Source organism: Sparus aurata, chromosome 2, assembly GCF_900880675.1.
Source record: "Sparus aurata chromosome 2, fSpaAur1.1, whole genome shotgun sequence".
Lineage (NCBI taxonomy): Eukaryota > Metazoa > Chordata > Actinopteri > Spariformes > Sparidae > Sparus > Sparus aurata.
The window spans coordinates 5,471,057-5,496,946 of record NC_044188.1 but is presented as its reverse complement, the minus strand read 5'-3'; the positions used below and the strand labels follow the sequence as shown (position 1 = coordinate 5,496,946).

The 25,890-nt window shown below is 41.6% G+C and overlaps 1 protein-coding gene across 7 annotated transcripts in view; it reads left to right on the top strand.

Annotated features, from left to right (window-relative positions):
• The window catches only part of nectin1b (nectin cell adhesion molecule 1b), a 171,493-nt gene extending 148,389 nt beyond the window's left edge, over nucleotides 1–23,104 (top strand). For 3 of the 7 annotated variants that reach the window (XM_030439184.1, XM_030439217.1, XM_030439191.1), the window contains one exon: nucleotides 20,297–23,104. In XM_030439184.1, the coding sequence (XP_030295044.1) occupies nucleotides 20,297–20,536 (240 nt within the window). In that variant the 3' untranslated portion in view covers nucleotides 20,537–23,104. Of the gene's footprint in view, nucleotides 1–4,548; nucleotides 4,736–20,296 lie in introns of all 7 variants that reach the window. The other 4 variants (XM_030439199.1, XM_030439231.1, XM_030439208.1 and 1 more) reach the window with 2 other exon arrangements.
• Nucleotides 23,105–25,890: the final 2,786 nt, after the last annotated feature.

The window sequence follows — 25,890 nt, the reverse complement described above, 5'->3', positions numbered from 1 at the left end:
CAGATTGAAAAATAAATAACAGCATTTAAATTGAGTAGTTTGAACTCAACATGCTATTTGTCGTGTCCTTCCTCGGCAGTTTATCTATGATGTCGCTCAGAAACACACCTTGTGTTTTTAGTTTTTCCATCCCTGATCTGATTTTCAAACCAGCAGGTGAGCCGCGTGTGGATGGAGCTTGCTGTTAATGATACATATATCGAAAATATGAACATCAGCGTGGCACCAAAATGACATCGCAACAACCAGACAACATCTCGAACATATAATATACAAAATCACTTCTTTCGAAACTTTTCATGGATCTGCAAATGAAAACAATCACCGTGCGCGTCTCTGTTGCTAGCATGTGGCAGTAATGGTGTCAGTGCAATCAGTACTTTCACCATCTGTTGCCTTGTTTCACCTCCCCGTGCTTCAGCCAGACGCACCAGGCGCTGATCCGAGTGCCCTTTCAAGTTTATTTCATTATTCCTCTGCGTCACAGAGCTTCCACTCTTGTCCAAAAACTATTAAAAACACATCAGCGAGACACGGCGGTGCTCTGGGTGAGCTGCTCCTTCATTAGGAGGAGTCACTGAGGCAGTTCTGCATACGCCGTCCTCACTTTGCCCACCGCAGCACTGAGTGCGTGTGCATCCGCTGATGAAAGTAGTCCCCGACAATTGCACATTTCCTCCTTTTTGGAGTATCATTAACAGCTAAAAAATAAAACCACATATCTGTCTCCAGTTTTCAAAGATCTTTAGTCGGAACGATGGGCTTGATGAAGGCACGCTGCTGGTTTTGGGCCTTTTGACTGCTGACAATGAGAGAAATATAGAATATCAGCAGCTTGTCCTTTACGGTTATCAAACTTATTTTCACGTCCTCAACACGTTAGCTTACACGTCAGCCTGTCCACTCAGGAATTAAACTGCTTTTGTTTCAGTGTACAGTGTGTTTTCTTTCTCTGCTTGTCTGTTGAAGAACTCACCCCGGCTTCACGTCCGTGACTGTCTGCTGCGTTCGGTAAAAGTGCATTTTCTGTTATATGAAGTTGACGCACACGGCCGTGGCTGAACTTGGAGAATCTCCGCTGCGTCACTGTTGTGCTTCACTGCCGCTCCCCGATTTACTTCATGCTTAATGTTTTCATCTTCTTCAAATTGCTGCTTTGCTTTTGATGTGTTTTTTTTTTTTTTTTGTGTGTGTGTTTTTATTTTTTTTAAATAACTCTTATTTTCCCACCAAACTCGCGGGGATAACTCAATTACTATCAGTGTTCCCTCCCCCGATGAATTGATTTTGATTTTTTTGATTTCTTGTGCAGTCATTCAAGGATATTAAACTATCATCTTCAATTCTGGGCTCAGAGGAAGCGGATGTTTGAGTCTGATAATCCCGGCGCACAGAGGGCAGATTTCCCTCCGATTTACTTCTTATCTCGGGTAACATTCCTCTTAAATTGAAGTTTAGGGGGCTGCTCTTAAGATGAATAGGGTATCAGCGAGGTTTTCAAAACACTATTTGTGAGAGACATGCATTGACTGCCGAGCGTCGAGTGTTACTAATGATGATTCTCTCGGGGCAAAACACTATCTGCCAATTTTGAATGCGACGTGGCTGTAATTTTCCCCCTGATTGCACTCCGGTCATGACAAATATTCCAGATATTTAAATATCCCAGCGAGTGCGTGAGGGCGTGAGTGCCGGGGAAATGTGGTGACGTCGGAGGAGACTGCGCAGTGGATTTAGATTATTGATGTGGAGATTCTGTGAAAGATTCAATCATTTCTGTGTAATCCTTTCCTCAGGTGGAACTAAGGTACACCGATGCAATGGGGGGGACAACAGGTATCATTCCATTGCATTTTCCTCCCTCACATCCCCTCCGCCGTCCATCCGGAGATGCCGTTTTATGGAGACGCAGAGTAGCTGACATCTCTGCTTCGCTTCTACTTTGTCATAACTCCCCCTATTTTACTCAATTTCCATTACCAGGAGCAAAGCAGACAGACTAAGAGCAGAAACATTACCATTTGATCCAGTCTCTGAATTTCTTCATGCAGGACGGAATAAAAAGTGACCCCGCAGCTGCAGCAAAGTACATAGTGGAGCTTTTTTTAACACCTCAGAACGAAGCAAAATGGGATATCTGTCCATTATCTTTGGATTTCTGTCATCGTTCACCTGCAATTGTGGTTTGTCGGTGATTCAAACGTCGACACAGTCCGATTCTCACTCATCCGTCTTTGGTTACTTTCTAAAAGGGGTAAACACAGAACTAACTGTTGCTGAAAAGGTAATCATCCTCACCTTTAAGGAGAAAAGGGGCCAATGAAATCAAAACCTTGTGTGTTTGTCCTGTTGTCTTGTTGTCTGTTTTGTCTTTTATCCCCTTTCAGGCTTTACGGTCATACATTACATTGTATAGTTTCCACAGTCCCAGTCTCCAGAATAAATGTTGGCACTGCACATTTCTGCAAACCACAGATACTTTGAGCCTTTACATTTATTTTCAATTTATGGTGTGGGTACAAAAAAAACCCTCTCTTAGGGAGCATGAAAATATTTTTTGCCGATACTAACGCACCTGGCAGTCGCAAAATAATACCCCGGATTTATTGTCTGCTGGAGAAATGTTGATATGATACATTAGAACATGCAAATTTAACACATCAATGGTTTGCAGAAATGAAGGCACAATCAAGAGCCCCCTTGTCCATCAGAACAGACTTACAAGTGGTGGTAGTTTAATGGGAGGACCCTTCAAGGCCCTCGTATGACATCATCGGTCAACGATGACGCCACCAGACATTTCCACGCTGTCTTCAGCCATGTTGATTTCTCTTGATTACCTTGGCAATCTTGGTGTTAAAGAGATATTCCAGTGTAAGTTTAATCCATGGTCTAACACACTGTGACACCAAGTGAGACCCCCCCCCCCCCGAGAGATCAAGTTTTCCGACCGCTAGCTTATGTAGTTTTGGCAATCTCGGAAAAGGACTGCACGATAACAATACACTGCAGTCTATGCCTCCAACAGATTTCACACAACTCACCACTCTCCTGCAGCAGCGTGCTCGTTGTGGGGAAGCCCTGACGAGTCGATTACCGAGTGCAGTAGAGTTCCGCAGCTTTCGAGGCATTAGCATTAGCAGCCTGTGCTCAGCGACTGTGCTGCTGGACTTTAATTAAACTTCGGGCATCAAGTGCCACAGAAGACGGAAAATTCAGCATTGAAATACATCAAAATGCGACACCGTTTTGCACAGAACGTTGACTTATCATCAGAGGACCAGTAGCAATCTTTTTATGCTTGTTACAGAGAAAAGAACCATTATATATTGAAATTACAGAGACTTTTCATAACCCTCAGTTTGAAGAGTACCTCATCCAACCCTAGACTTCACCCTCCATCCCAACAAGAATCAGGACACCCTGCCTTGGACGTCAACTGGAGACCAGTGTGGTACAGCTAAGTGGGAGGGGACAAGAGGTGAACTGGGATTGGACCATACAATGCCAACATTTCGTTCTCAGTGACTGGGCTGCATTTTTCAGATAATTATTGACCCGGTGCCTTTGAGTCTGCTTTCTAAAACAATCTGAGAAGTATTTTTGAATTTGATCAACAGCGCTGAAAGAGGTCATTGTCATTTATTGATTATCCCATTAAGGTCATTTTACTCAATCATCCACTCGGCCAGTTGCTCATCAGTCAGTCAATCATCGGACTTGCGTTCGTGCACTGTGGTCAGATGCTGGTTAAATGGAGGTCTCTGTCTGTGTTTACATGCACGCTGATATTCCAGCCGCTCAGCATCTCCACCGACGTGTTTACCGGTCGTCTAAACACGTCCATGTGCTGCACAGTAACTGCGGTACAGCGATCGGGACACATAGATGACTGCTGTCGTAGCTTTAGTTCTTCTGAAAAGATTGTGTGGACGTGCGTTCACTGTAATCCAAGCATAATAGTTGCAACACTGCCCGCTGTGTGTTTGGTTTGTTTGGTTACAGCGACTGTTTCTGTTTAAACCCACTTTTTCATGCCCGTCGACTCCGAGCGGGACGTCGTTTCTGAGAAACGCATCAAGAAACCCAAACATGAAATCAACTGAGTGGACTCACATGTAAACACCTTCTATTATGTGAATCACAATAATAGAAAAAAGAAAAAATGTCATTATGTGCATGTAAACAAAGTCTGAAGTCCTTCCTCATCTCTAACCTTTTATTTACGGTCTTGTATTATTTTCTGTCTGACTGTTATTTTCTGAGCCACGTCTCCATCTTTGTCACGTTCAGGCGTAATCTGACATCTTATTTACATGTGCCATGCTTTCACATTTTCCTTTGCCGTCCTCTCTGACACCGCCGCTCACCGACTCAAAACATCCCCCATGACCATCACATCGTCAATCAGTATTTACTTTCTCATCCGTTTCATCTGCCTCTCTCTCTCTCCCTCTCTCTCTCAGCCAGTCTGTCACTCTCTCTCTTTCTCTCTCATATTTTTGGCTGCCTCACTCCTCACACACCTTTCGCCTCTCTTGTCTCCAGAACTCTGGCCACAAGGACTGTGATGTCCAGTATGCGGAGCTGGATACTGCAGCTTTGGCCTCCTCTCCCAGCCCACGAAGCTCTGCTCTCACTGGCCCTGGGGATCTTGTCGAGTATGCAACCATCCAGCCTAGCTCACACTAGCGCATGCCATTATAGGCCTTTCCCCTCAGACTTTGGCCTCAAGGTACACAGACTGATGCACTCCTTTTCCCCCGTTCACCCCCCTCTTCACATGCACAGACCTCCCTTTTATTATGCTCCACATGGTTCCCTTGTCTACCTTCCTCTTCAAGTCTCGGCCGTCTTTTTGATTTCGCCCTCGCTGCTCCTGCAGAAAGTTGGATCGAGGCTGAGAATATTTTCAGGCTGTTATTTCCATAGCACTCGTCACGAGAGATGCGCAGCTCTTTGGCGCAACAGAGACACAATGAAACCTAAATCAAGCCTGCAATTCTTGCGAGCGATCATAAGATCAGCCGTGTAAGTGCTCCATTATTTTTCTGAAAATGTCATGTAAAATATGACTCACTGGCGAGGAAAAACACCGAGGAAAGGTTCTACTGTGTAACACTACCATCCTCTTCTCGTCTCTCAGCCTTTGTGTGCATGAATCCCGATCGTAGACAGAACTGTAGAGATAGAGTCTGTAAACATGTAACACTTTCTAAATGCTAGATTTAGCTGCATGACTACTTTTGCATGAACATCTCAAGAGGACTGTCGAATCGCTCTCCACGCAGTTGCCTTTATAGGTGGGAAAGGTAACTTCTTTCGTGTGTTCAAAGGAGACACGTCACCCTAAAAACAAAAATATCTACATCTCCTCTTTCCTGTCGTGCTGTTTAGCCATCTAGAAGGTTTTGGTGCAAGTTCCAGAGTTTTGAGACGTCTGCCTTCCCCAAAAAATGCACTTGGAAAAACTACAGCAGCATCGTCTCATCCCAGAAATCATCATCGGTTACTCAAGATATTCCACAGACCTCATTGTGAGCAGTGTCATGTAGGAACTATTTTCTTCATGCTGAATTACAACGTGCCCTTCTTCTTATTTTCTCAGTTTGTACATCCTCGTTTTTCTTTTCATCACCTCATCTCCTGGCGTCTTAGGCCATCGTGGCCAGATTCAACAGTGATGGCCAGGACTCAAAAATGGACTCGAGCGCAAGAATCGCTGACCGCATCCACGACTGCACAGCCAAAGTTAACTTGGTAGCTCGAAGTTCAGACAGGAGTGTCTGTCAGCGGTGCAGACGAGGCAGATGATTGGCAGGCAAAGGCGGGATGCAAAAAAAAAAGTCTGCCATGTGAATGAACACAATCTGGCAAAGAGGTAGTGAACAACTAGGAGTATACGTACTAAAAGGACCGGCTGGATAATCGAAAACACCTGATGAATTTCTGAGCCGCGGCAGGAAGTCACTACAATCTGGAATGCGTGGAGTCACAAAATAAAAGGGGAAGCAAAGTAAACAAGAGTCCAGGCGAGTTGTCTCATCTTCCCACATGAGGTGCGAGAGGAAGAGGGAGGGATGAGACGTGTGGAGAGCCGAGTCGAGGCAACTGGCATTTAACAAACTGAGACATCTGCGCTTCCGAGCCGTGTTTTTTTTTTTTAAAGCAACGTCAGTAAAATACGACGTGCTGCACAGTGGCATCATCTGTCCGCGCTTTTGTTACAGCCGACCGTTGTGTTTTATGATCTCTGTCCGATGAGCATAACAGTGTGCGACATAAATAATAGCGAGGTAAAATGTCATCAACGGATGTGGTGACGCAAACAGTGCATGTCACAAAGTTTGATCGCCCATTTGATCATATGAAACAGTAAGACAACCTATCAATGTAGAGACACGACTCCACCTTTACTTGTGCATTGCAGCAGTCAGTGATTTCTGGATTTCAGGCACAAGAACGGAGAAAGGAAGGATGCACAGAAACCATAGAAACGAAAAGAGGCTGGTGCTCACGACAGGTCAGGATGCTTACATTAACGGCGTTCTCCACAAGCCCTTAAGAAGAATGCAAGGCTTTGAAGCCAATAAGACTTTTTTTTCCCCATAAGCTTACATTGTGAAGCAGCTGTGCAATGGTGGATAGATTATTACTGAGCTTCACAACCCAGAGAAATGACTCTTTTCAGCATAATTCATTCATTCATCATTTTATCTCTATTCGAGTTAGCCGGGCGCTAAATCGGATGCTCCGTGGGCACAACACAGGAGATCTGGGTGTTTTCATACCCTGGGAGTTGAGATTTTTTGGCTTCAAGTGCCACTGAGCAGCATCCAACACTGTATCCAGGTCGTGGTATACATCCGCGATCGTTCAACCACAGTTGAGCTGTAATGTTAGCTAGCTTGGTTAGCTTAGTCAGCTTCATCCGTGTGAAATAGCTCACTGCAGTTAAAGGTTGGAGGCTGGGTTAAAGAAAAGTATTTTCTGCATGAAACTGCTCACAACAAGGTCTGTGGATTATCATGAGTTATCAGGAATATGAGACATTGCTGTTGAGTTTTTTCAAATATTTTTTGGGGTGCTTTTAGCACTGCAAGCTATCTGGTTCCATTATGTCTGAGAGAAGAGCGACATCTCAAACCTCCAACTCACACAAAAGCAACCCAGTTGCATAAGTAGCTCTACAGGTAAGAGGAAAAATTTAGATATTTATTATTTTGGTGTGAACTGTCCCTCTAATTTAAGCAGATTCTTAACAACAATGAAAATGTAAAATATTGGAGACAGCTTCTGGGAAATATTTTTTTTCCTTCTGAACAGTCGTAAACAAAATGTGTTTCTCGAGTGACTGTGCCGCTCTTGACAACCCTGATTGGTAGCAGGGCAAAACAAGCTCTCATCTCCAAGATGCCGCTCTGATGTCTCATCTGAACCCTGCAGGAGAGAGCCGGGAGAAATCTTTCCATCACACACAAATACGGTCCTCCGGAACACTTATAGTCATTATACACATACGGTAAAGTGCCGTATAAGGGGTCACAAATCGCCATGTTGCTGGAATAGCGAGACTGGTTTCTATGACAATTCCAAAGGCGTGTAATTCTGCAGGCAATTCAGGAGGCTTTCTTCAGGCAATTGTTGCGACAAGCCGAGGTGCACTGCAAAGTGTGCGTTATTGAAATACTGTAGCGGCAATCTCTTCTCATTTAGAGACATTTTCATCCCGAGGAAGTAAACGTAGATGTAAAAAAAAACATTACCGCACATGAAGCCTTAAAACATGAAATCTGGGAGCTGAATGAGGTGTTTGTGTTTTTTTTTTAATCTGAGAGTGTGATACACCATCGAATGAGCAGCTTTTTAACGGATGGACAGAAGATGGACAGAACATCTGGGGAGCGCATTATGGTTCCACTGCCGAGGATATTCGCAGGTGTAAAAGCGCCAGGCAGTGAGAATTTAAAGCCACATTAGAAAACATAAGTATTCCGTCACCGGCAGCAGCAGATGGCATCAGGAGAGACTGTCTGAATTCAGACCAGCTGAGAAGCCAGAAATCACAAGACGTGATGCAAACACACACATCAACTCCAGAAAACTCTGTGATTCTACACGCCAAAGCAAATTCGGGACTCTGATGCCATAGACTGGGATTTGCACTCTAAGAAAACAAAATACACATTGTGTAGAGTGAGGGAAAGGCTGTCATTCTGGTTAAATGTTACTGAAGAAGACATGTTGAGTCTCATATTCAAGTCAAGGTGACACTTCACAGCCCGGCCGCCAAGATGACAGCAGGATCTCCAGTTCACACTTGCACATGTCGTGGGCTGGAGTATGTTCCATACTGACATTTCTGCAGAACGTGTCGTGTCAAGTTCACATTACATGCGCATGACTTTCGGAAGGGAGCAGTGGGGAAGTTACATGTGAGAAACCCGCCATGCCAGTGACTGCAGTTCAGCACTGCGTCGGCATTTGAAGGCCTCAGTGCAAAACCGATGTGTATTTTTGCAGCGGGACCGTGGTGATTTAACTAGGGAGCGTCACACCGCTGGATATTTTTAAGGAGACCTCGCGGCAATTTACAGCTGTGTTTGTGAAGACAAAAACTAGTGACAAAGTAGGTATATAATTAAAAAAATATGATGTTGTCCCGACTCTCACCAAGTGAACAAACCTAACCAGAGCAAAAGCGCGGCCTTCTCACATCATGAATCATTAAATTACTAAACTAAATAAACGTAAAGTTGCAACATATCGGTACTTTGCAGAAATGTAGACTGCCAACATTTACACGCAGGAAAAACAAATGAAATTTCAGTAACTTAAAAACGAATATGTCGATTGTCAACTTATCCTCGTTAATATCAATACGAAAAAAAAAGACATTTCTTAAATTAGGGGTGCGTTACTAGGAATTTCTAGCAGCCAGGGTTGCTCCACCAGGCACAGCACAGCAGAGGTCGGGGAGTGACGACAATAAACAATTTAAGTCAGAGCCTACAGGGGAATGTTAGATTGGGGGCCTGGTTTATGAAAAACTACATCAGAATCAGATCGTACAGCGGCTTTATTGGCAAAGGTTTGTTAGCAGACGAGCAGTGTGGGTGCACTGAATATATCATGTCAGCGTACTGCAGCAAATCTTTGCACAAACTTTTATTATCCAAACTGTAGATCTAGCCTCACAAGTGCTCTAAAGTGTCGATAGTCGCACTGTCCTGATTTTAATCAACATTAATCTTGTCACTTTGAACGCAGAGTGTTTCACCAGCTGACCAGAAACACGGTGCGGCACCGCAACGAGGAGAAGAAATGTGTTTCTGCCGATGCTTTAGGCTGAAGACAATGATCAGATTTTAATATTCTTGCATGCAGTAATATAGTTTTAATACAGAGCCTTGTGCACACGGACCGTCCCCATGACTTATCTCTGGTATTAAATCTTTGGCAGCTCCATGAGGGAGGAAGCTTCAAAGTCTTCCAAAAATATCCATAGGAGCACGTAATTTATTCTGGACTTGGGTCTTAAAAAAACCTTCATTACACTATCTTAATTTTTCATGGAGTAAGGGTAAAAGTGAACATTAACTTTAGTGGAGTGGAGAAGAAGAGCCTCATTTCGAAATGGTGATGTTTTAAAAGACATCATTAAAACAGGTAAAATTGAATTAGAAGAACATATTATCTAGTTTTATTGGTAGTTTTTAAACCTTTTTCTAAGAACATCAAACACTTTTTTTGGTATTGCAAAGGGTGGTGAAATAAATGAGGCTGTTTAACTGATGTGGAATGGAGGATATGTAAATCGACATTAAACATTTTCTTCAAGCCCTGTACACTAAAATAATTTTTTTTACCCGACACGGTGCACAAAGACTGTCTGAAATCTAATACGTGATCTCCGAACATGTTCAACCATCAGATTACACTGTTCAGAGACAGAGCAGACAAATTAATGAATATCAATTTGATTCTTATGTCAGCTTTACAGGGTGTTCACTCGGCAGCTGTGTAATTGATGGGATATTGTAGCAGCAGCAGAAGTGTTTCAACATGAAAGTCCTCCGGGGAATTGCCTGTTGACATTCCCTGTTTGTAATACGACATTAAGCCTCATCCTGACGGGCTCCAGTCAGGAGGTTACGCCGTTCAATAAAATCTTTGTTTGCCGAGCCAAAGACTGAACTACAAGTTCATATCCAGGGTGACAAAATCCTCCTTTTATTGTTTGAGAAGAATATAAAGGCTTTTAAGTTCACCTTTAGTCAGCGACTTACAAGTAATCAGTGAAATAAATCAGCCGGCTTTTAATCACAGCCTGATTGTATTTTCCTGGCATCCATTTGCTTTGACAGAGTTATTACATTATCAGATATGAGAAAACCTTATTTGGGCTACACTTACTCAAGGTTATGCTATCTATCCAACATACGGGTGCTGAAAAATGACTTCAAGGTGAGCCAGATTTCATTTAGATTAACCCCTCAGTTTTAAATTTATGCATTTGAGAGCATTTCATTTTGCCCTCTTTTGCTTTACATTCAACGTTAGAAAAGAAATCCCAAAGCTTTTATTTCAGCGGGACAGAGGAAATGTGACCTGACAGGAAGTGAAAGGTTGCTGATCTTTGGCCTTAGCTGACAGCTGGGCAGATGCATAATGGTGTGTACGTGTAGCGGAGGTGCGTAGAGGATAGAAGAAGACTCAAAGGACTGTACAGCAGCGTGTGTTTACTCCCCAAGAAGACAATAGAAGTCATTAATAGCTAATAGATGACTTTGATCGCTCCATTTATTGACATTGGAGCCAGCACTTTGTGAGGTCGGTATCAGTACGAGCTCTAGATGAATCATCGATCATCCTTCTGATGTCTCATCTGATCACAGGTGGACAGCTCTAATCCGCCTGCTTCTTAAGGAGGCATGCTCTTTACTGGGACAAATGGAAATTACATTTTCATATAAAACATTTACCCAATTAACAAGAAGGCCCAAATAGTCTATAATAGAGTTTGCCAAAGTTGACGAAGTTCCTCCGAACTCAACAACTTACAAAATTGAGTCTTTTTTTTTTTTTTTAAGGGAGTCCGGGGCCTTTCTCCACGGGCAACAAAAAAGTTGCCCAATTCGGTTGCCATTTACTGTATTTGTAAAAAAAAAAATGGCATGTTAATGTATAAAAAGGTCCTTTTTCGTAAATTTAGTGTTGATGTAGAAATCATTTGAGACAGTGCTTTTAAAAAAGCCGCTAACACAAACTTGTTTCTCCTCGATCCAGTTGAAACAGACAGCATGTTCACAAACATCTGTTGCTGGGCAGGTTAAGAGAGCCAAATCATGTTATTCCCATTACAGTGAACCACATGGAGATCAGACAGCGTGTAATCCATCATGCCGTGTGCGCACACAGTGCTTACAGAATGTGGTCACCTGCGGCCCGAGACCGCCGCTGAACAGCGGTCTGAGTGACTGGATCTAAAACCTGTCGTCAATGCGTCCAGGGGGCGTTCACACCTGTACTTAGAGCTGTCCACGTGCGATTGGATCACTCAGGATGCATCTTGATACCCCGTTTAAGCAGCCTCCGAGATAACACCGCGTTGACGGTTCACAGGTACATGTTCAGGGACCAGAAATAGCTGCAGCCGTGCTAACAGTTATGCATAATGACAGCTGTTCTGATGCTGATGGAGAACCTCGCAGGTGTACTTTTTCTTCGCATAATGAGCGGCGGAGCAGTCAGCACACGGCGTTAAAGAGCATCTCTACATTCATTAATGGATAATTGTGAAGCTCACCTACTGTACATGTGCCAGTTTCCACAGTTACATTTATAAAACAGAATCAGGCGTTCGCGCATCTTGATAAATCTGTTAAGAATGCATATTTCTGTCTTTGCGCGTACACACACATATAGGCATGAATCTTCACAGTTTTAACACCTCGGCATTTAAAACTCAGAAAAACAGCAGAAAAGCCACAAGTATATAGAGCGGAGCACCTGTAGCCTTCCATTGAATGTGCTGCATGAATAATCGCCAAATCTTTCGTAGACCAATCTCGAAGCTGTCGTGGTCTCGTTTGGTTCTCGTGTTTGATTGGTAATGTTTGCTGACTGTTGTTTGGCAGAACAAACACGGCGACTGAGGACAGACATCAGGTAGTCAAATGGTGTCAAAGTCACCTTGTTCATTTCCTGTAACAGTTGTTGTTTATTTGGAGTGAACGCGAGATGATGTCATCTTTCATTGTTTTCGGGACTTTTTTGTTGTTTTCGAGCAGACAGAGACGTGAAAGTGAGAGGAAGAGTGACAAAAGCAGGCAGGCTGTGATATCCATTCATTTGCATAACATTATGCTTTGCTTCCCAGTGGAAATGAATGGAAATCAATTCAGATTATTACAGGATGAAAATAGGATCTTATTATAACCAAATGAAGGCTTTAAAAATTCATTTTTTTTCCCTCCCATTTGACAGATCTTCTGACAGGTGATTTCATTTGGTGGATGTTGCTTCTACTGAAGCTGTCAGTGAGCATCATGAGAATAAATCAAACCAACAGCGCCGGCGAGTTCCCGTTCGCTGTTCAGCTAAATGTTGAGACAAGTATCACACATCATTTAAGAGGCACTGGATCATTAGTGATCCATGCAGCACTCACAGAAAGAAAGTACGAACAGCTTCCTAAGAATGGCGTGCTGAGAAGTCAGGATGTTCATCAAGCTAAAACGCCGAAAAGGTGCAACAATAGTGATGATCAGATACCACAGAACAGTAGATATAAAAGAAGACCAGCATGGCCTTATCAGATCAGTGTTCATTTATTCAACAGAGGGCAAAAGTCACGCCCTCCAGGTGGACACCGTGGGACCTTTTTCAGATAGACTTTGTCTGGCAGTGATGGAGTAAGACAAGTACCTTTTTGGATCGAGTTGTGCCAAGAATTACACATATGATATTTATGATATGCTCAAGAAAAGGCGCAGTTTGTCGTAAATTAAATAAAAAGCCATCTGGTTTTGTGTAAAACAGCTCCCTGAACTCATCGTCTCGCTCGACACATGTCACAAACACCAAGATGGTGAAGAACGAGAGGTAGAGGTACTAAAACAGATGGAAATCTCAATAAATCTGGTCATATTGACACCTGCAGTTATGTGAAAGGAGAGCTGCTAATATACAGGAGCAGCTCTACAGCGTTTAAGTTACAGGTCTCTGTGGGCGTTTAACGAGACGGCGTCACTAACGCGTTGGCTGTGTGGTCTTTATAACAACATACATATTTCCTCAAGTTTATATTATATTGGTTTTATGACGAGCTGAGACTTTATTTAATCTTTTACACTGACAAACAGAGTGTGTGTGGTTCATTCACAGTTCAAACAGGATAAAAAAAAAAGTACTTGTCCCTCTTGTTTCACTACCACACAAAGATTTTCTGAAATATTGTCAAATGGGGGCAAACCGGAAGAGCCGTGACTTCAGTCCGCTGTTATTTTAAAAACCCAACCTGGTGCTGTGCGAGGTCAATTTAATTCACTGCAAAACAGGCAAAAGTGACGAACTCGACTGAGATGACGCAGCTGAAGCAGAGACCGCCTGAAGATCTGAAAACTAGAGTATAAGAAAAGAAAAAGGTATTTTTAGAAAACAGCCTCATGTTTTCTGTGTTTTGCCTTCAGGGTCTCCCCATAGGTAGTTAGAAGAGTTTGAATGCAGGACTTTTATTTTTAACGGCGTGTTTCTACGTGACCAGCAAATTCTATCCGAGTATTTCTTCAACCGTTGCTGACGAGACTGGTGAGATTAAGAAAAGGCAGCTCGGTAATTTGTTCGTCTAGGAGTTTTGTTTTCAAACAATCTCCATCCATTGATGAGAGATTTAGGTTGATAAGATGTGTATAATTTTACATAAACCGTGTGCCAAGTGCTATTGTAATTCTTAAAGTAAAAACAGTCTCATCTCTTTCTGTTAGTGCCCTTCTATGTATTAAATCTCCCTTTAAAAGTAGGTATATGTCTTCAGATAGGCTGTTATCCTTAATCATCAAAATCCTTGGCCTGCCGCCCAGAGTTTGATGTCGAAACTCTGGAAATGCTTAGAAACAGAGTCAGACGCATTCAGCTTGACTCGAGCTGAAGACTCAGCCCGCGGTGAAATACACCACAGTCATAAAAAATGTATTGATTAACAAAAAGTTAGAGGTCAAGCTCCAGCAGTTGCCAAACGGAACACAAGCGCATGAGGGCATCAGATTTTAATGAAATTCAGGAGTGAAAAACACGTTTTAAAATTCCTTTTGTGTGAGAAGCCAAAACATGCAAATAAGAGGCTGAACTTTTCTAACTTTTTGATATTACAGACGGTAATTTATAAGGCCAAGTACATGGTGGGAGAACTTTAAAGCCTGATGGTGAAAAGGTCCAACTTTGATGCCCTGAAAATAAACAAGGACACGGCGCAGAAATAGTTTTTAATCTGACAGCGGGCTCTTATTGGAGTTTTTAGTTTATTGCTGCTCTCACATCAGGCACTGTAATGCCCCCTGGACATGTGTTTGACATAATCCACTTCCTGCCCCTCTAATAGAAAGCACCTTCCATTACACCCACACAAGTCTGACACATGCAGTGTATAACAGGTACCCACACTTAGTCAATAATAAATAAGGCACTAACATCCAATTTTGTACCTAATAAATTAATCATCATGTTGTGAAGACATCACAAAACACACTTTCTGTAGGATGTCATTTTGTTTGATATGTCTGTCTGCTATACAGTACATCTGTATCAAGACGTAAAAGCCCTGTTTTACCTCAGTGTACATGCACTTTTTTAAAAAGGAGCTGTTCTTATCTGGCCAATAAATGGGGCTATGTATACAGGTAGCAGCAGCCAGTTAGCTTAGCTGAGAATACAGCTGGAAACAAGGCAAACAGTTAGCTTGCTCTGTCTAAAAAATAACAAAATCTGCCATGGATGTGTAAATATATATACATCCATATATAACTTCATCCATTGCTTTGGTTGAAAGTGGAACATACTTTATGGAGAGTTAGCTTTAGGCTAAAGTTACTGCTAATTGCTGCTAAATATAGCTGCGTTTGCCAGTTAACTCTGTTAGCTGTCGAATCTGCAAACCCAGCGTTGGGTTGTCGGTAGCCAAACCCGGCAAGAAAATCACCTTGGTACTACTGTCATCAATCTGGCCTCCATCTTGTTGGTGGGCAAAGGTGTTAATAGTGAGAATGGGAGGTCTTAATAGGCAGATTTGTTTAGCTTACTGTTGGAAGAGCCCGGCTAGCTGTTTCCCTCTGTTTCAAGTCCTTGAGCTAAGCTAAGCTAAGCTAAGCTAATCGTCTGCTAGCACCAGCTTCTTACATTCTCGTCTAAAAAATAAGCACATTCTCCAAAATGTCAAACTATTGCTTTAAATAACTAGTTTTGATCTGTTAAAGGTCACTAGCAGCTGTAGCTGGCATATTTCTTACAGATGGGGCTGACTGGACATTTCATCAAAGTGAAATCAGACTTTCATCAGCATCAGTTTGCTGAAGTTTCAGGTCTGAATCCAAAATGTCTTCAGACAAACTTATAAGTTGGAAGAACTGCTGCTCAGACTGTTGGTTTTAATTTGGCCTGAAATCACCAAAGACTCCTCAGAAAGAAAAGAAATGAATAACCTGAAAGAGTAGAACGTTTTTCTTGAGCGGGCCTTGATGCTGACCTGAAGCAAATAAGATTTTCAGACGCTTCTGTCTGTGCTTCCAGCATGTGTGTCAGGAGAGGTTTACTTGCATGTCTTCTGCAGTGAAAACACCAAATTCACCTTCACACAAGATCACCTCTCACGCTTTTGTCTTCACCGTGCTTATCTTACCGTTCATCCCTCACAGTGTCCTTCTGAATCAGAGCCTCTCTTCTTTGATGCTCAGAGTGCATGTTGTTAATCAATCCAGTCCCATCAATGTGTTTACAAATCACACAACGTTACTCTTCTCTGAAATTGTAAGCAGTAGGCCAAAGTTCAATTTGCCTGCGGTTGATACCAAAAAATCCTTCCCAATAACTTCTGTGGATAGTGGTTCATTAGCCAGGTGACTTTGTCTGTATGGCAACAAATTATGCATTAAAATACGAAACTCAGAGAAATTCACAAATTTACTCAAGGTAATGGTACATTTAACCTGTCAAACTGAATAACCCCCAAACATTACCTTGTTCACAGCACTCGGTAGCTCTGGATCAGAGCAGAATCCGATGCGACTGCGGGTGTTTATTCCTCCAGACGGTCTGGCTCTGCGGCACCAGACTCTCCTCCAAAGCTCGCCCCTTCCCACACAACACTCCACAAACGTTTTAGTTTTATTTTGAGACCATAAGCGGCAGAAATGACATATTTTGCCTTTAACTTATAGACGTATGTTTAAACAAATCAACATTAACTCTTTTTTTTGCCCATCCATCAAAACCAACCTCTACCTGGACTCCTTCACTCTTTATTCTACGTCAATTGTGATATTTTTATGGGTTTGATGGGAAGCACTCGCGTGTCACCTGCATGCAGAATGTACGTTCAGCATCCAAAGTCATGTCATTTGTATGTAGATTAAAGAAACTGGACCGCGTTAATGCTCTCAAGGGCAATTCATTCATTCATTCACATACAACAAAATGTTCGGCTTTTCCACCGTCTCCATAAGTTAGTCTGTTCACGGCCTGCTTATCAAAAAATTCCTTATGTTGTTCCCGATGTTTCACCCTTTGAATACGTATCTGTGCTCCAACAGCTTTATCGTGTGATGTAAACGTTCACATTTTCATCTTTGGTTGAACAACTTGTAGGCAGATTCAAGTTTTTTGTTTGTGGTTTTGTTGCCCCACCAAAACATTTTCAGAGTTGGGATCATCGTTGTCGTAGATGTAGAGATGCTTGACGAATATTCGTAAGTTCCATTTTCACTCTCATCGTTTTTGTTGTTTTTGCATGTCTTAATCATCATTACTGTCATTCATGATCATGTTTCACTCATAATCCTTGTCCTTAACCCCGAACCGTAATGTCAGACACATTCAAAGAAATGTTAAACCACTCGTTCGGAGCGGTCCTCGTGTGTCACCCACTGACTGTAATGTTTTGAAAAGGCCAGAATCTGACATATGAAACAGTTTAGGGCTGAAGGCTGTGTGGTTACGTTTTGTGCAGATCAGGATCGGTGACCTTACACTGCCACAATAGTAATTTAGTTTCTCCCTCGCATAATTGAATCACATCTCTTCTGTTGGAATGAGCAGGGAGCAGTCTGTCGATACAAATTCAATGGCAGAATACAGATGTGGTGTTTGGATCTCGACTCTTCTCTCACACAGAAACGATGCCGGTGCATTGTGTTAATTCGCTAAATGCTCGACTGTCAGTTAAGAAGAGGCATCATCAAGCCAGATCTAACAACAACGTGTCACCCACGAGTGGGAGGTGCGATTTCTTCTGCGTCCGGTGGATTAAATCTACAGTATGCAGGTGTTTGAGCATGTGCACTCAACAGAGCACAGCACCATTTTGCATTCCTCGCCCGGTCCCGGTGCCTCGATTAAAAACTTACACTACCAGCAGCGGATGATGGAAAATAAATAAGCGTGCGCACTTTGCTACATGCTTATTGACTCTAACTCAGAACTCCGAGTTACAGCTGTGTGACGATACTCACAAGTTTACACAGCACAATGGGCGACACCCGCAGGACACAGTGAACACAGCGCCATTAAAAGATCCTTAAAGCCATTCAAAGCGAGTTTCTAGTAGCACTAGAAGAGCAGCGTTTTGTATTCCAATAGATAAACAGTCAGACAATGGACGCTTCAGACGACATGATGTAACACAAACATGGGCAGACTAACGGCGGCAGTTGCTCTGATTCAAATTGATGGTGGCAGGAAAGAAAACAAGACCATTTTACAGAGTCTGCTGCGGAGAAGCTTCTCACTATTATGTCTGGAGAAGGAGTAAATATGAAAATTAGAGGGAGGCTTTACTTTAAGAAAATGATGACTTTCATTGTCGGCACGACGTTTCTGGAGCTTCACGACAAAACGGCGCTGCAGCGTTCTCCTAAACATCTGAAGTAGATGGGGAAAACCAAAAGAATAGCTCCATACAGCTTGTCCGGTGTAATCAGTGTTTCTGATTGTCATATTAACACCCTCGATACGCAGGTGAGCCTTTGCACCCCACGATGAGCTCACAGTGAAGACTTTAAACACTTTAAAACAACTTTTCAAAGTCAATTTTGGATCTTGTGGTTTCCAGAAACAAGGATTATTACCGTGGACGAGCTGAATGGATCAATTTTGTTTCTGTCAGTTGTTTTTCATGCGAGCGCTCCAGCTACAGCGAAGTGAATGCTTAATCGCTGGAGTGCCACTTTAGATATTATCTGGGATATTAGATATTATTTTGACAGTTAGCATCATGGGCTGTAGCAAACCTGGCGATTATTTAAAGGGACAGTTCACCCTAAAATTAAAATAACACATTTCCCCTCTTACCTACTAGAGCTTTTAGTGTTTCTTTGTGGGTTTTGAAAATATCAGCCGAATGGATTTTTGCTTTCTCTTGTATATAATGAAACAAGAAGGCACTCAGCTTGTGCAGCTCAAAGTGCTAAGAAATACACTTAAACAACAACAGTGTCTCTTTCCAGAAATCACTAACCAGTTCCTCAAGATAATCCTCAGATTTTGTTTGGATCAGTTTGATGTAGGAGCTGTTTTTCTGTCTACCAGCTTCACCCACCAACCGTGTAACTGTGCAGAAGGAGGCGTGCGTCTACTCGTGGACGAGAGCGTGGGATGTAAGCATTTAGTCCTCCTCGACTGTGCTGCGATGGTAGCTAGCTTAGTCAGCGAGCCTCTTGTAAATGAGTACATGCTTCATTCTGCAAAGTTGTGTTGTTGGAGGGTGCAGCTCGGTTAAAAGAAAATACTTCCTACATCAAACTTAACTGCGGTAGCTGGGGCAGGATTTTTGGAAAGACAAATCACTGTTGAACATTTTTTTAAATGTCTTTTTTTGGGCCGCTTTGACATCAGTTCCATTATATTCAAGAGAAGCCCGACATCTCCAAACCTCACCAGCTCACACCAAAACAATCCAGATTGGATAAAAAGCACTACAGGTAAGAGGAAAATATGTTTTTTTTTTTTATTTGGGGGCTGAAATATCCACTATTTTCTGTATCTGTGTCCGACCCCTCTCACAACTACGTAGCATCGTTACCGAAAAAACTCCATCTGGCAGTTACACCACCATCTGTATCTGCACCTTTCTGATTCATGGAAATGGAGCCCTCGGTGTAAAGAGTTAGAGACACTTATTGCATATTTAACACCGCAGCTGGTGCTGTAATGAATTCTGCTTTACTGTAAACATAAAAGAAAACGTAAAAGAAATGTTATATATACAGGCTGCATCCCACATTTATAATAAACTGACTTTATTCTGAGGATATTACAAGAACAGACCAAACTATATTATTTGAATAACTAATAAAAAAAAACATGAATAGATATGAATTAAACTGACCCTGTTGGCATCATGGTTGTTCAGCGTGGAGGAAGATGTGCATGAATATGTATTAAATATGTGTTTAAATCTGAGTTTGTATGTAACTAATAAGTGGAAAAATCAACTCAATCGCCAGTGAAAGTGTTGGCAATGTGTGTTTCTGAAAACCAAGGATATGCCGAAGGTTCAATTTTCAGTTTCACCTTCTGACAAAACTTGTGCTTATGCTCTGGTTAAGTTAAGGGACAATAACCACTTTGTTAGGGATAGGAAAATATCGGGTTTGGGGTTGTTTTGGAAATGAAAACCACAGCTGGAAATTTGTCCAGGTCTGCTTAAAAGTATCCACTGGTTTAACACTTTGAAAGAAGGAAACACAGTGTCAGACTGCCAGTGTTCCCTCGTGTACCTCCACCACCTCAAGATATGAAAGTCAGGTCAAAAACATGTAATGTGAACATGAATTGACACGTTTGGTAGCGGTGCCAATACGGTACGTAGGTTATGACACATACAAACATCACCAACATGCATCCTGGCGACTGGGCTGATAGAAATACTGCTGATATGACTGTGATATTGTCAGATAACCACTGAATGTGCTGATGTGATGACACTTCGTTTCAGGTTCAGCCAGCCTTCCTCAGATAAAGGAAGCCGTGTGACCCTGCAGTATTATCCTCTGTCTTCTTCTTGTGTCTCCCCCCCTTTTCGCAGGACTCTGGGAGGCGTCCAGAAGAGCTGTTGAACCCAGCTGAGTATATGAGCTACCAGCGCGTCTGCAACATGGAACACTTCCCCGAGTCTCAGCCCGCCCCAGCCTACCCTCCCGTCACGTTCTTGCCTCAGCACCCGTACCAGCAGCACCCACCCACTGAGCCCATGTACTCCAACACGAGCTTCCCCGCCCCGGGCCCTCAGGCGCCGTTCAAGTTCCCCAAGGAGCAATCCGTGTGACATGCCACATAACTTCTCGCTCTGCAAGAGGCAACATGATAGTGCCACAAAAAAAAAAAAGAAAAGAAAAAAAGCTTCATGGAAAACTCTGCTGAACGGATGTGCATCCATCCCCACCTCGCTTCTGTTTATTTTACCGGCTTAAAACGCGTTTTCATCCGACGTGATGAAAATGTGAGTCCCCTGTGTATTGTGCACTGCTTGCTCCACACTGAGGCTGTCTGTAGGACCCAGCTCACCTTGTGATGTTAGCGTAGCCGACACCGACTCCCCTCCTCCACCACTCGTACCCTTCACCCCTCACACGCCCACGCATCCTGTCAGTTTTTTGATCGCCTCCTCACCTTTGAATATGTTGATTTATTTTTATTTTTATTTTATTGCCAACCGTTGTGTACAGAACTGTATCACTCAAGATGTTATTTTTCTCTTCTTGTATTTTTAATTCTTTTTTTTTTTTTACATTTCCCACAGTGGTAGTGACCTTTTATAGCGACGTGCTTCTTTTTCGTTTGTTTTCTTGTTTTGTTTTTTTTCGTCTGTCAGTCATATGCTTGCTTCTTTGAAAGTCGTATACTAAACTTTATGTGTGATCGAGTGTGTTCTGGTGAAAACAAAAAATGAAAAAAACTAAACAAAAAAAAACAAACAATTAATGCCATTAGATTTGTAAAGCTAATTATCAATCTATAATGACATGGACTACCCCTTTAATGACAGTTAATGACCGAGTGTTGTGTAAAGATGTGAATTGGCAGTCTCTCAACTGAATCCTTCATTACTCTCCCTAATAGCTTCGCTGTTCTGGAGGTTGACTCGATATTTTGGACTATTAGATAAAGCGAGTGTTATCCTGATTAGCTACGAAAAGAAAACAAAGGGCTTGATCCGACAGTATCTACTTTCTTCTATTCCTCCATGTATTATTATTATCATATTATTATTATTATTATTATATAGTTGCCAAAGACATATAGTTTCATTCACTTTCCTTCCGTTTTCTTTTCATTTTTCGTTAATGCCAGCGTTTACATTGAATCTGTCTGATGGGAAATAAACAGAGTTGACATTGGCAATGTGCGAAACGTTCCCAGTTTACATTTATCTCTTGCCGTGTGCTGTATTTTCCATATCTGTGTGTGAAAACTTGAGTTCCTCGTGGAGGTTGGTTTAAGGCTCACTGCATCGAGGGTCCTTTATGTTTGTGCAGAGTTATCAACCGACAGGAGTCGTTTCTTTTTGCAGGTGCAATAGGTGAAGACAATCACATAGCTGGGTTGTCCTGGGAAAAAAACAAAAAAAAAAGTTGTTAAGTTGTTTGAGTTAAGTTTCTCATTCCCCACCGGAAAGACTTTTTCGAGGACAGCCCACACGTTTAACATATTTAAATATTTTTTTGACTATGATTTGTACTAATATAGCCTAAAGAGTTTCGAAACGGTAAGAAACACTGAAGAGAATAGCTTGCTACTGTATTTTTGTAGAGATTGCTTAGTTATATACGATAGCACGCCACTTATTTTCTGAGTCCATTTTCCACTGTGACTGTTCATTTCAGAACCATACATAAGCTAATGTGCTTGACGAGCCAATTACAGGATACTGCCTCCTACACACAAGCCCTGTAGACACGGAAACATTTTGCATAAACTGAAAGTTCACATTTTTTGCCATGTCAGGTGTATGTTCGGAAAAAAAAAAAAAAAACAATAATAGAGAAAAGAAGAAAATACTCGTGTTTGTGCTCAATGTGAAAAAAAATAAATAAATCCTTGAGGTGTTGAAGGTAATTTAGTGTTACTCTTAATGGTGGTTAATGGGATAGAGTAAAACTTGTGAGACTTTCTCCTGTGCTCACCTTGTTGTCTTGCAATGGCTCGATATGTGTGCTAGCATTTAGTTTAAGCCGTGGCCTCGCGCCGCTGAAGGAGTTTGATATTGCTGTACCTGCTGTGCGAAAAAACACTGAAACACTACTTTGTCTTTTTGTGACACATTTATTATACATGAGATCCTTCCTTTCCTTTATTATCACTATTATTATTATTATTATTATTACTATTATTATTATTATTATTAATTATATTATTATTATTATGATGTGTAAGTGCGATGACTTGAAGCAAAGTGCTTAAAGTGGCATTTACATGTTTTCATTTTACCGTCAAATCCTCATGTTTTCAGTCACATTTAATTATTTCGAATGTCCTGAAGATGATTGCCATGTTCTGTTTTTCACCCTCGGACCTTGTTGTTTTGTGTTTTGTAAGACTGTAACATTTAGTTTTTATTTTTTTAAATATATATATACATATATATAGACCTAAAGCACATTTCTTTTGAAGGTTATTGTACATTTGTGGAAGGATAATCCCTGAGTCATTATTAGGGTCATGAGCTCTTCTTTTGTTGCCCAGGCTGGAATCATGACATGATGTGAAACAACTTAATCTGTTCTTTTTTTTTTTTTAATTTGAAGTTATGTTTGATGTAAATATTACTAATGTGTGTGGTAAAAAAGAAAAAAAAACAAGTCATGCAGTTTAACATTAAACTTCACAAACTACCCATGTCAGAGTTGGTTGTATTCTATCGTCGCTATCGTCTAATTTTCTTCAAGTCTGCATTCATTGATTTCTCTTTTTCGGGCACTTGGGGGCGGCAGAAGGATCATGAAAACAAAACATCAACGTATCACCTTATGAGGTCGCTACGGCTAACGAGTAAGCAAACGGTTGGCTGAAACACAACCAGACACAGAGCAGAGACATTCTTGTGTCCACCTGATGAATGAATGTCGCCTATTCACTCTCCTTTTAGCTTTGTTTTGGTCTCCACCAGCTGCTGAGAACAATATCTGGATCTTTGGATGATCTTTGGCTGCTTAATGCTCCACTGTTGGCAACAGCTCGTTAGTATATTAGTCCGTCTGCCCTATTGTGTCTTTTTTTAAAACTTTCTACATCACGTTATAATAAAATGTGGAATTAACTTATCAGAAACTACGGTGTTACTTAAAATCCTAAAGGATGAACCAGTTAGCATTAGCATCTAGCCACATTAAAGGGATATTCCGGTGTAAATTTAATCCATGGTTTAAGACACCGTGACACTGTGTTAGACTCCCTCTCAAGAGATAAAGTTTGCAGACTGCTAGCTAACGTAGTTTTATCAACCTCAGAAACGACCGCACGACAACAACACACTGCAGTAAATGGGTCCAAATATAAAACCGCCATCAAAAAGCCACAAATAATGCTCGGAACAGCACCAAACTTCAGCAACATTAGAAACAGGGTCCCAGCACGCATTTCGAGGCATCAAACATTTGATATAGTTGCCATATTTGTCTGTTTTATATTTGGACCCATTTACCGCAATGTATTGTTGTCGTGCGGTCGTTTCCGAGGATGCTAAAACTACGTTAGCTAGCGGTCTGCTAACTTGATCTCTCGAGAGGGAGTCTAACACAGTTTCACGGTGTGTCAGACCATGGATTAAACTTACACCGGAATATCCCTTTAACTGCTATACAAACAAGATACGTCCAACAGCTTCTTTCTCTTTCTGTTAGCTTGCTAATGAATCAAACAAAAGAGAATACATTCTTAGCAATTGTCTTCTAATTGCTCCATTTAAACAGTTTAATCCGCTGTACCCAGTTGTGGCTGGTCAGAATAGAGTTTGGTTGCCAGAGAGTGTGCAGCCTGCAGCGAGCCCCCCGGAGCCGAGCTGGACGAAGTCAGACCTGCATGTTAAACACTTCATGACCAGCAAAATATTTTTAGCCATGAACATTTATTAAACAAGAATGTTAAAGAATGTTTCCTGTGCCCCACAGTGCCGATGTAGCAGTTGTGGATATTAAAATGTGATCTTTAATAATCGTGTCTCCGTGAAGATGATCAGAACATTTTGTCAAAAACATGGATGAGCGCTGCTGACTCATCAAGTGAGATGTGATGTCTCATAGGTTATGGATATTGGCAAACACACACAGGACTCCAACTCCACGCTCGCATTTTAAAAAATAAATAATTCTTTGAATGTACTTAATTTGAATTTTTGTATCCTTCTTAAAAATTCCCTTTAGACATTCCAGCTTGCAGAATGTTGCATCTTTCAGTGGAGAGCACATCTAAACATGAACACCTCTACAAAGAAGAAAGAGATTTAGAAAAACTCCCTGGTGCTTCTTGCCGCTGGTACCCATAATGCATTGGTAGAAGTGTTTATGTGGTGCTTGATAAGGCTCGTGGTGCCTTCTGGACCCAGCGGTCGTTTTGGGTGCCTGGGTGTCACATGACCTCCAGTCTGGCTTTGTTTTCTAGAAGCCTTTTGTCCTGCGAGCCTGCAAATTGTTGGACTGAAACAGACTCATTTGCTCTAATGTGGTTGGTCCCTCGGCTGTAGGCAGCATGCCCTTTTGTGTGCATGTTAATATGACCAAGTATTGTGTTTAAAGAGATAATTTGGCCTTAATATGCCGTAGTTATTCATCTAGCTTTGCCTCTTCTAGCCCAACAGTTTCACTCCGAGGAGTCTGTCCATGTGCTCAAATGCCCTTTATACCCAAAGCTCTCAGTGGCCAGATTTATTTGAATTACTTAGAATTTAGCCCCTCTTTCCATTTTGAGTCATAAAAAATATGGCGTCATGTTCCATTAAAAAAGGTTGATGCTATTATCATAAAACAAAGGCTTCCCAGGAGGAGAAAATTAAACATTTAATAAAACATTCTAAAAAACATGCTTTGGTTTATCTGCAGTAATGTGATATTTGTGATGTGCAGTTCAGGTTAATGGGCTAAAACGTGCAGAGGTATAGAACAGAGAAAATCAAAAAGACAACCCAGAGACTAGACATTAAAACATCAAACTGAATAATAATCAAATGTGTGTATATATGCACTGATATTGTCACACTTTTAAGCCGTATTACAACCTGTTCTCACACAAACAGAATGTGAGCAATGCTTGAAAATCATGGATAACAAGGCAAATTCTCATCGTTGTTAAATCTTCTGTCATTTGAAAAAGTTCTGTCCTTAGCCAATGTTGGTTTATTATTTAAAATCATTCATAATTTAGCGGCACAGCCTCTGAAACAGCTTAGAACAGTAAACAGTAATCCTCCTGAGGGGGACTGTTACGTTATATTTAATCTACACATTTGGGCAAAACTGCTTCTCAGTTAAAGCAGCTAGGAAGTGTCGGAGACTGCAGGACTGTTGAACATCTTAACGTTATAGACTGAAAACATGGTTGAAGGACAATCAAGTTTGGTAGTTTTTTTTTATTTGAACTGTCTGTTGCAATGAAGAATTAAGTATTATTGGATTTAGGTTATTTCAG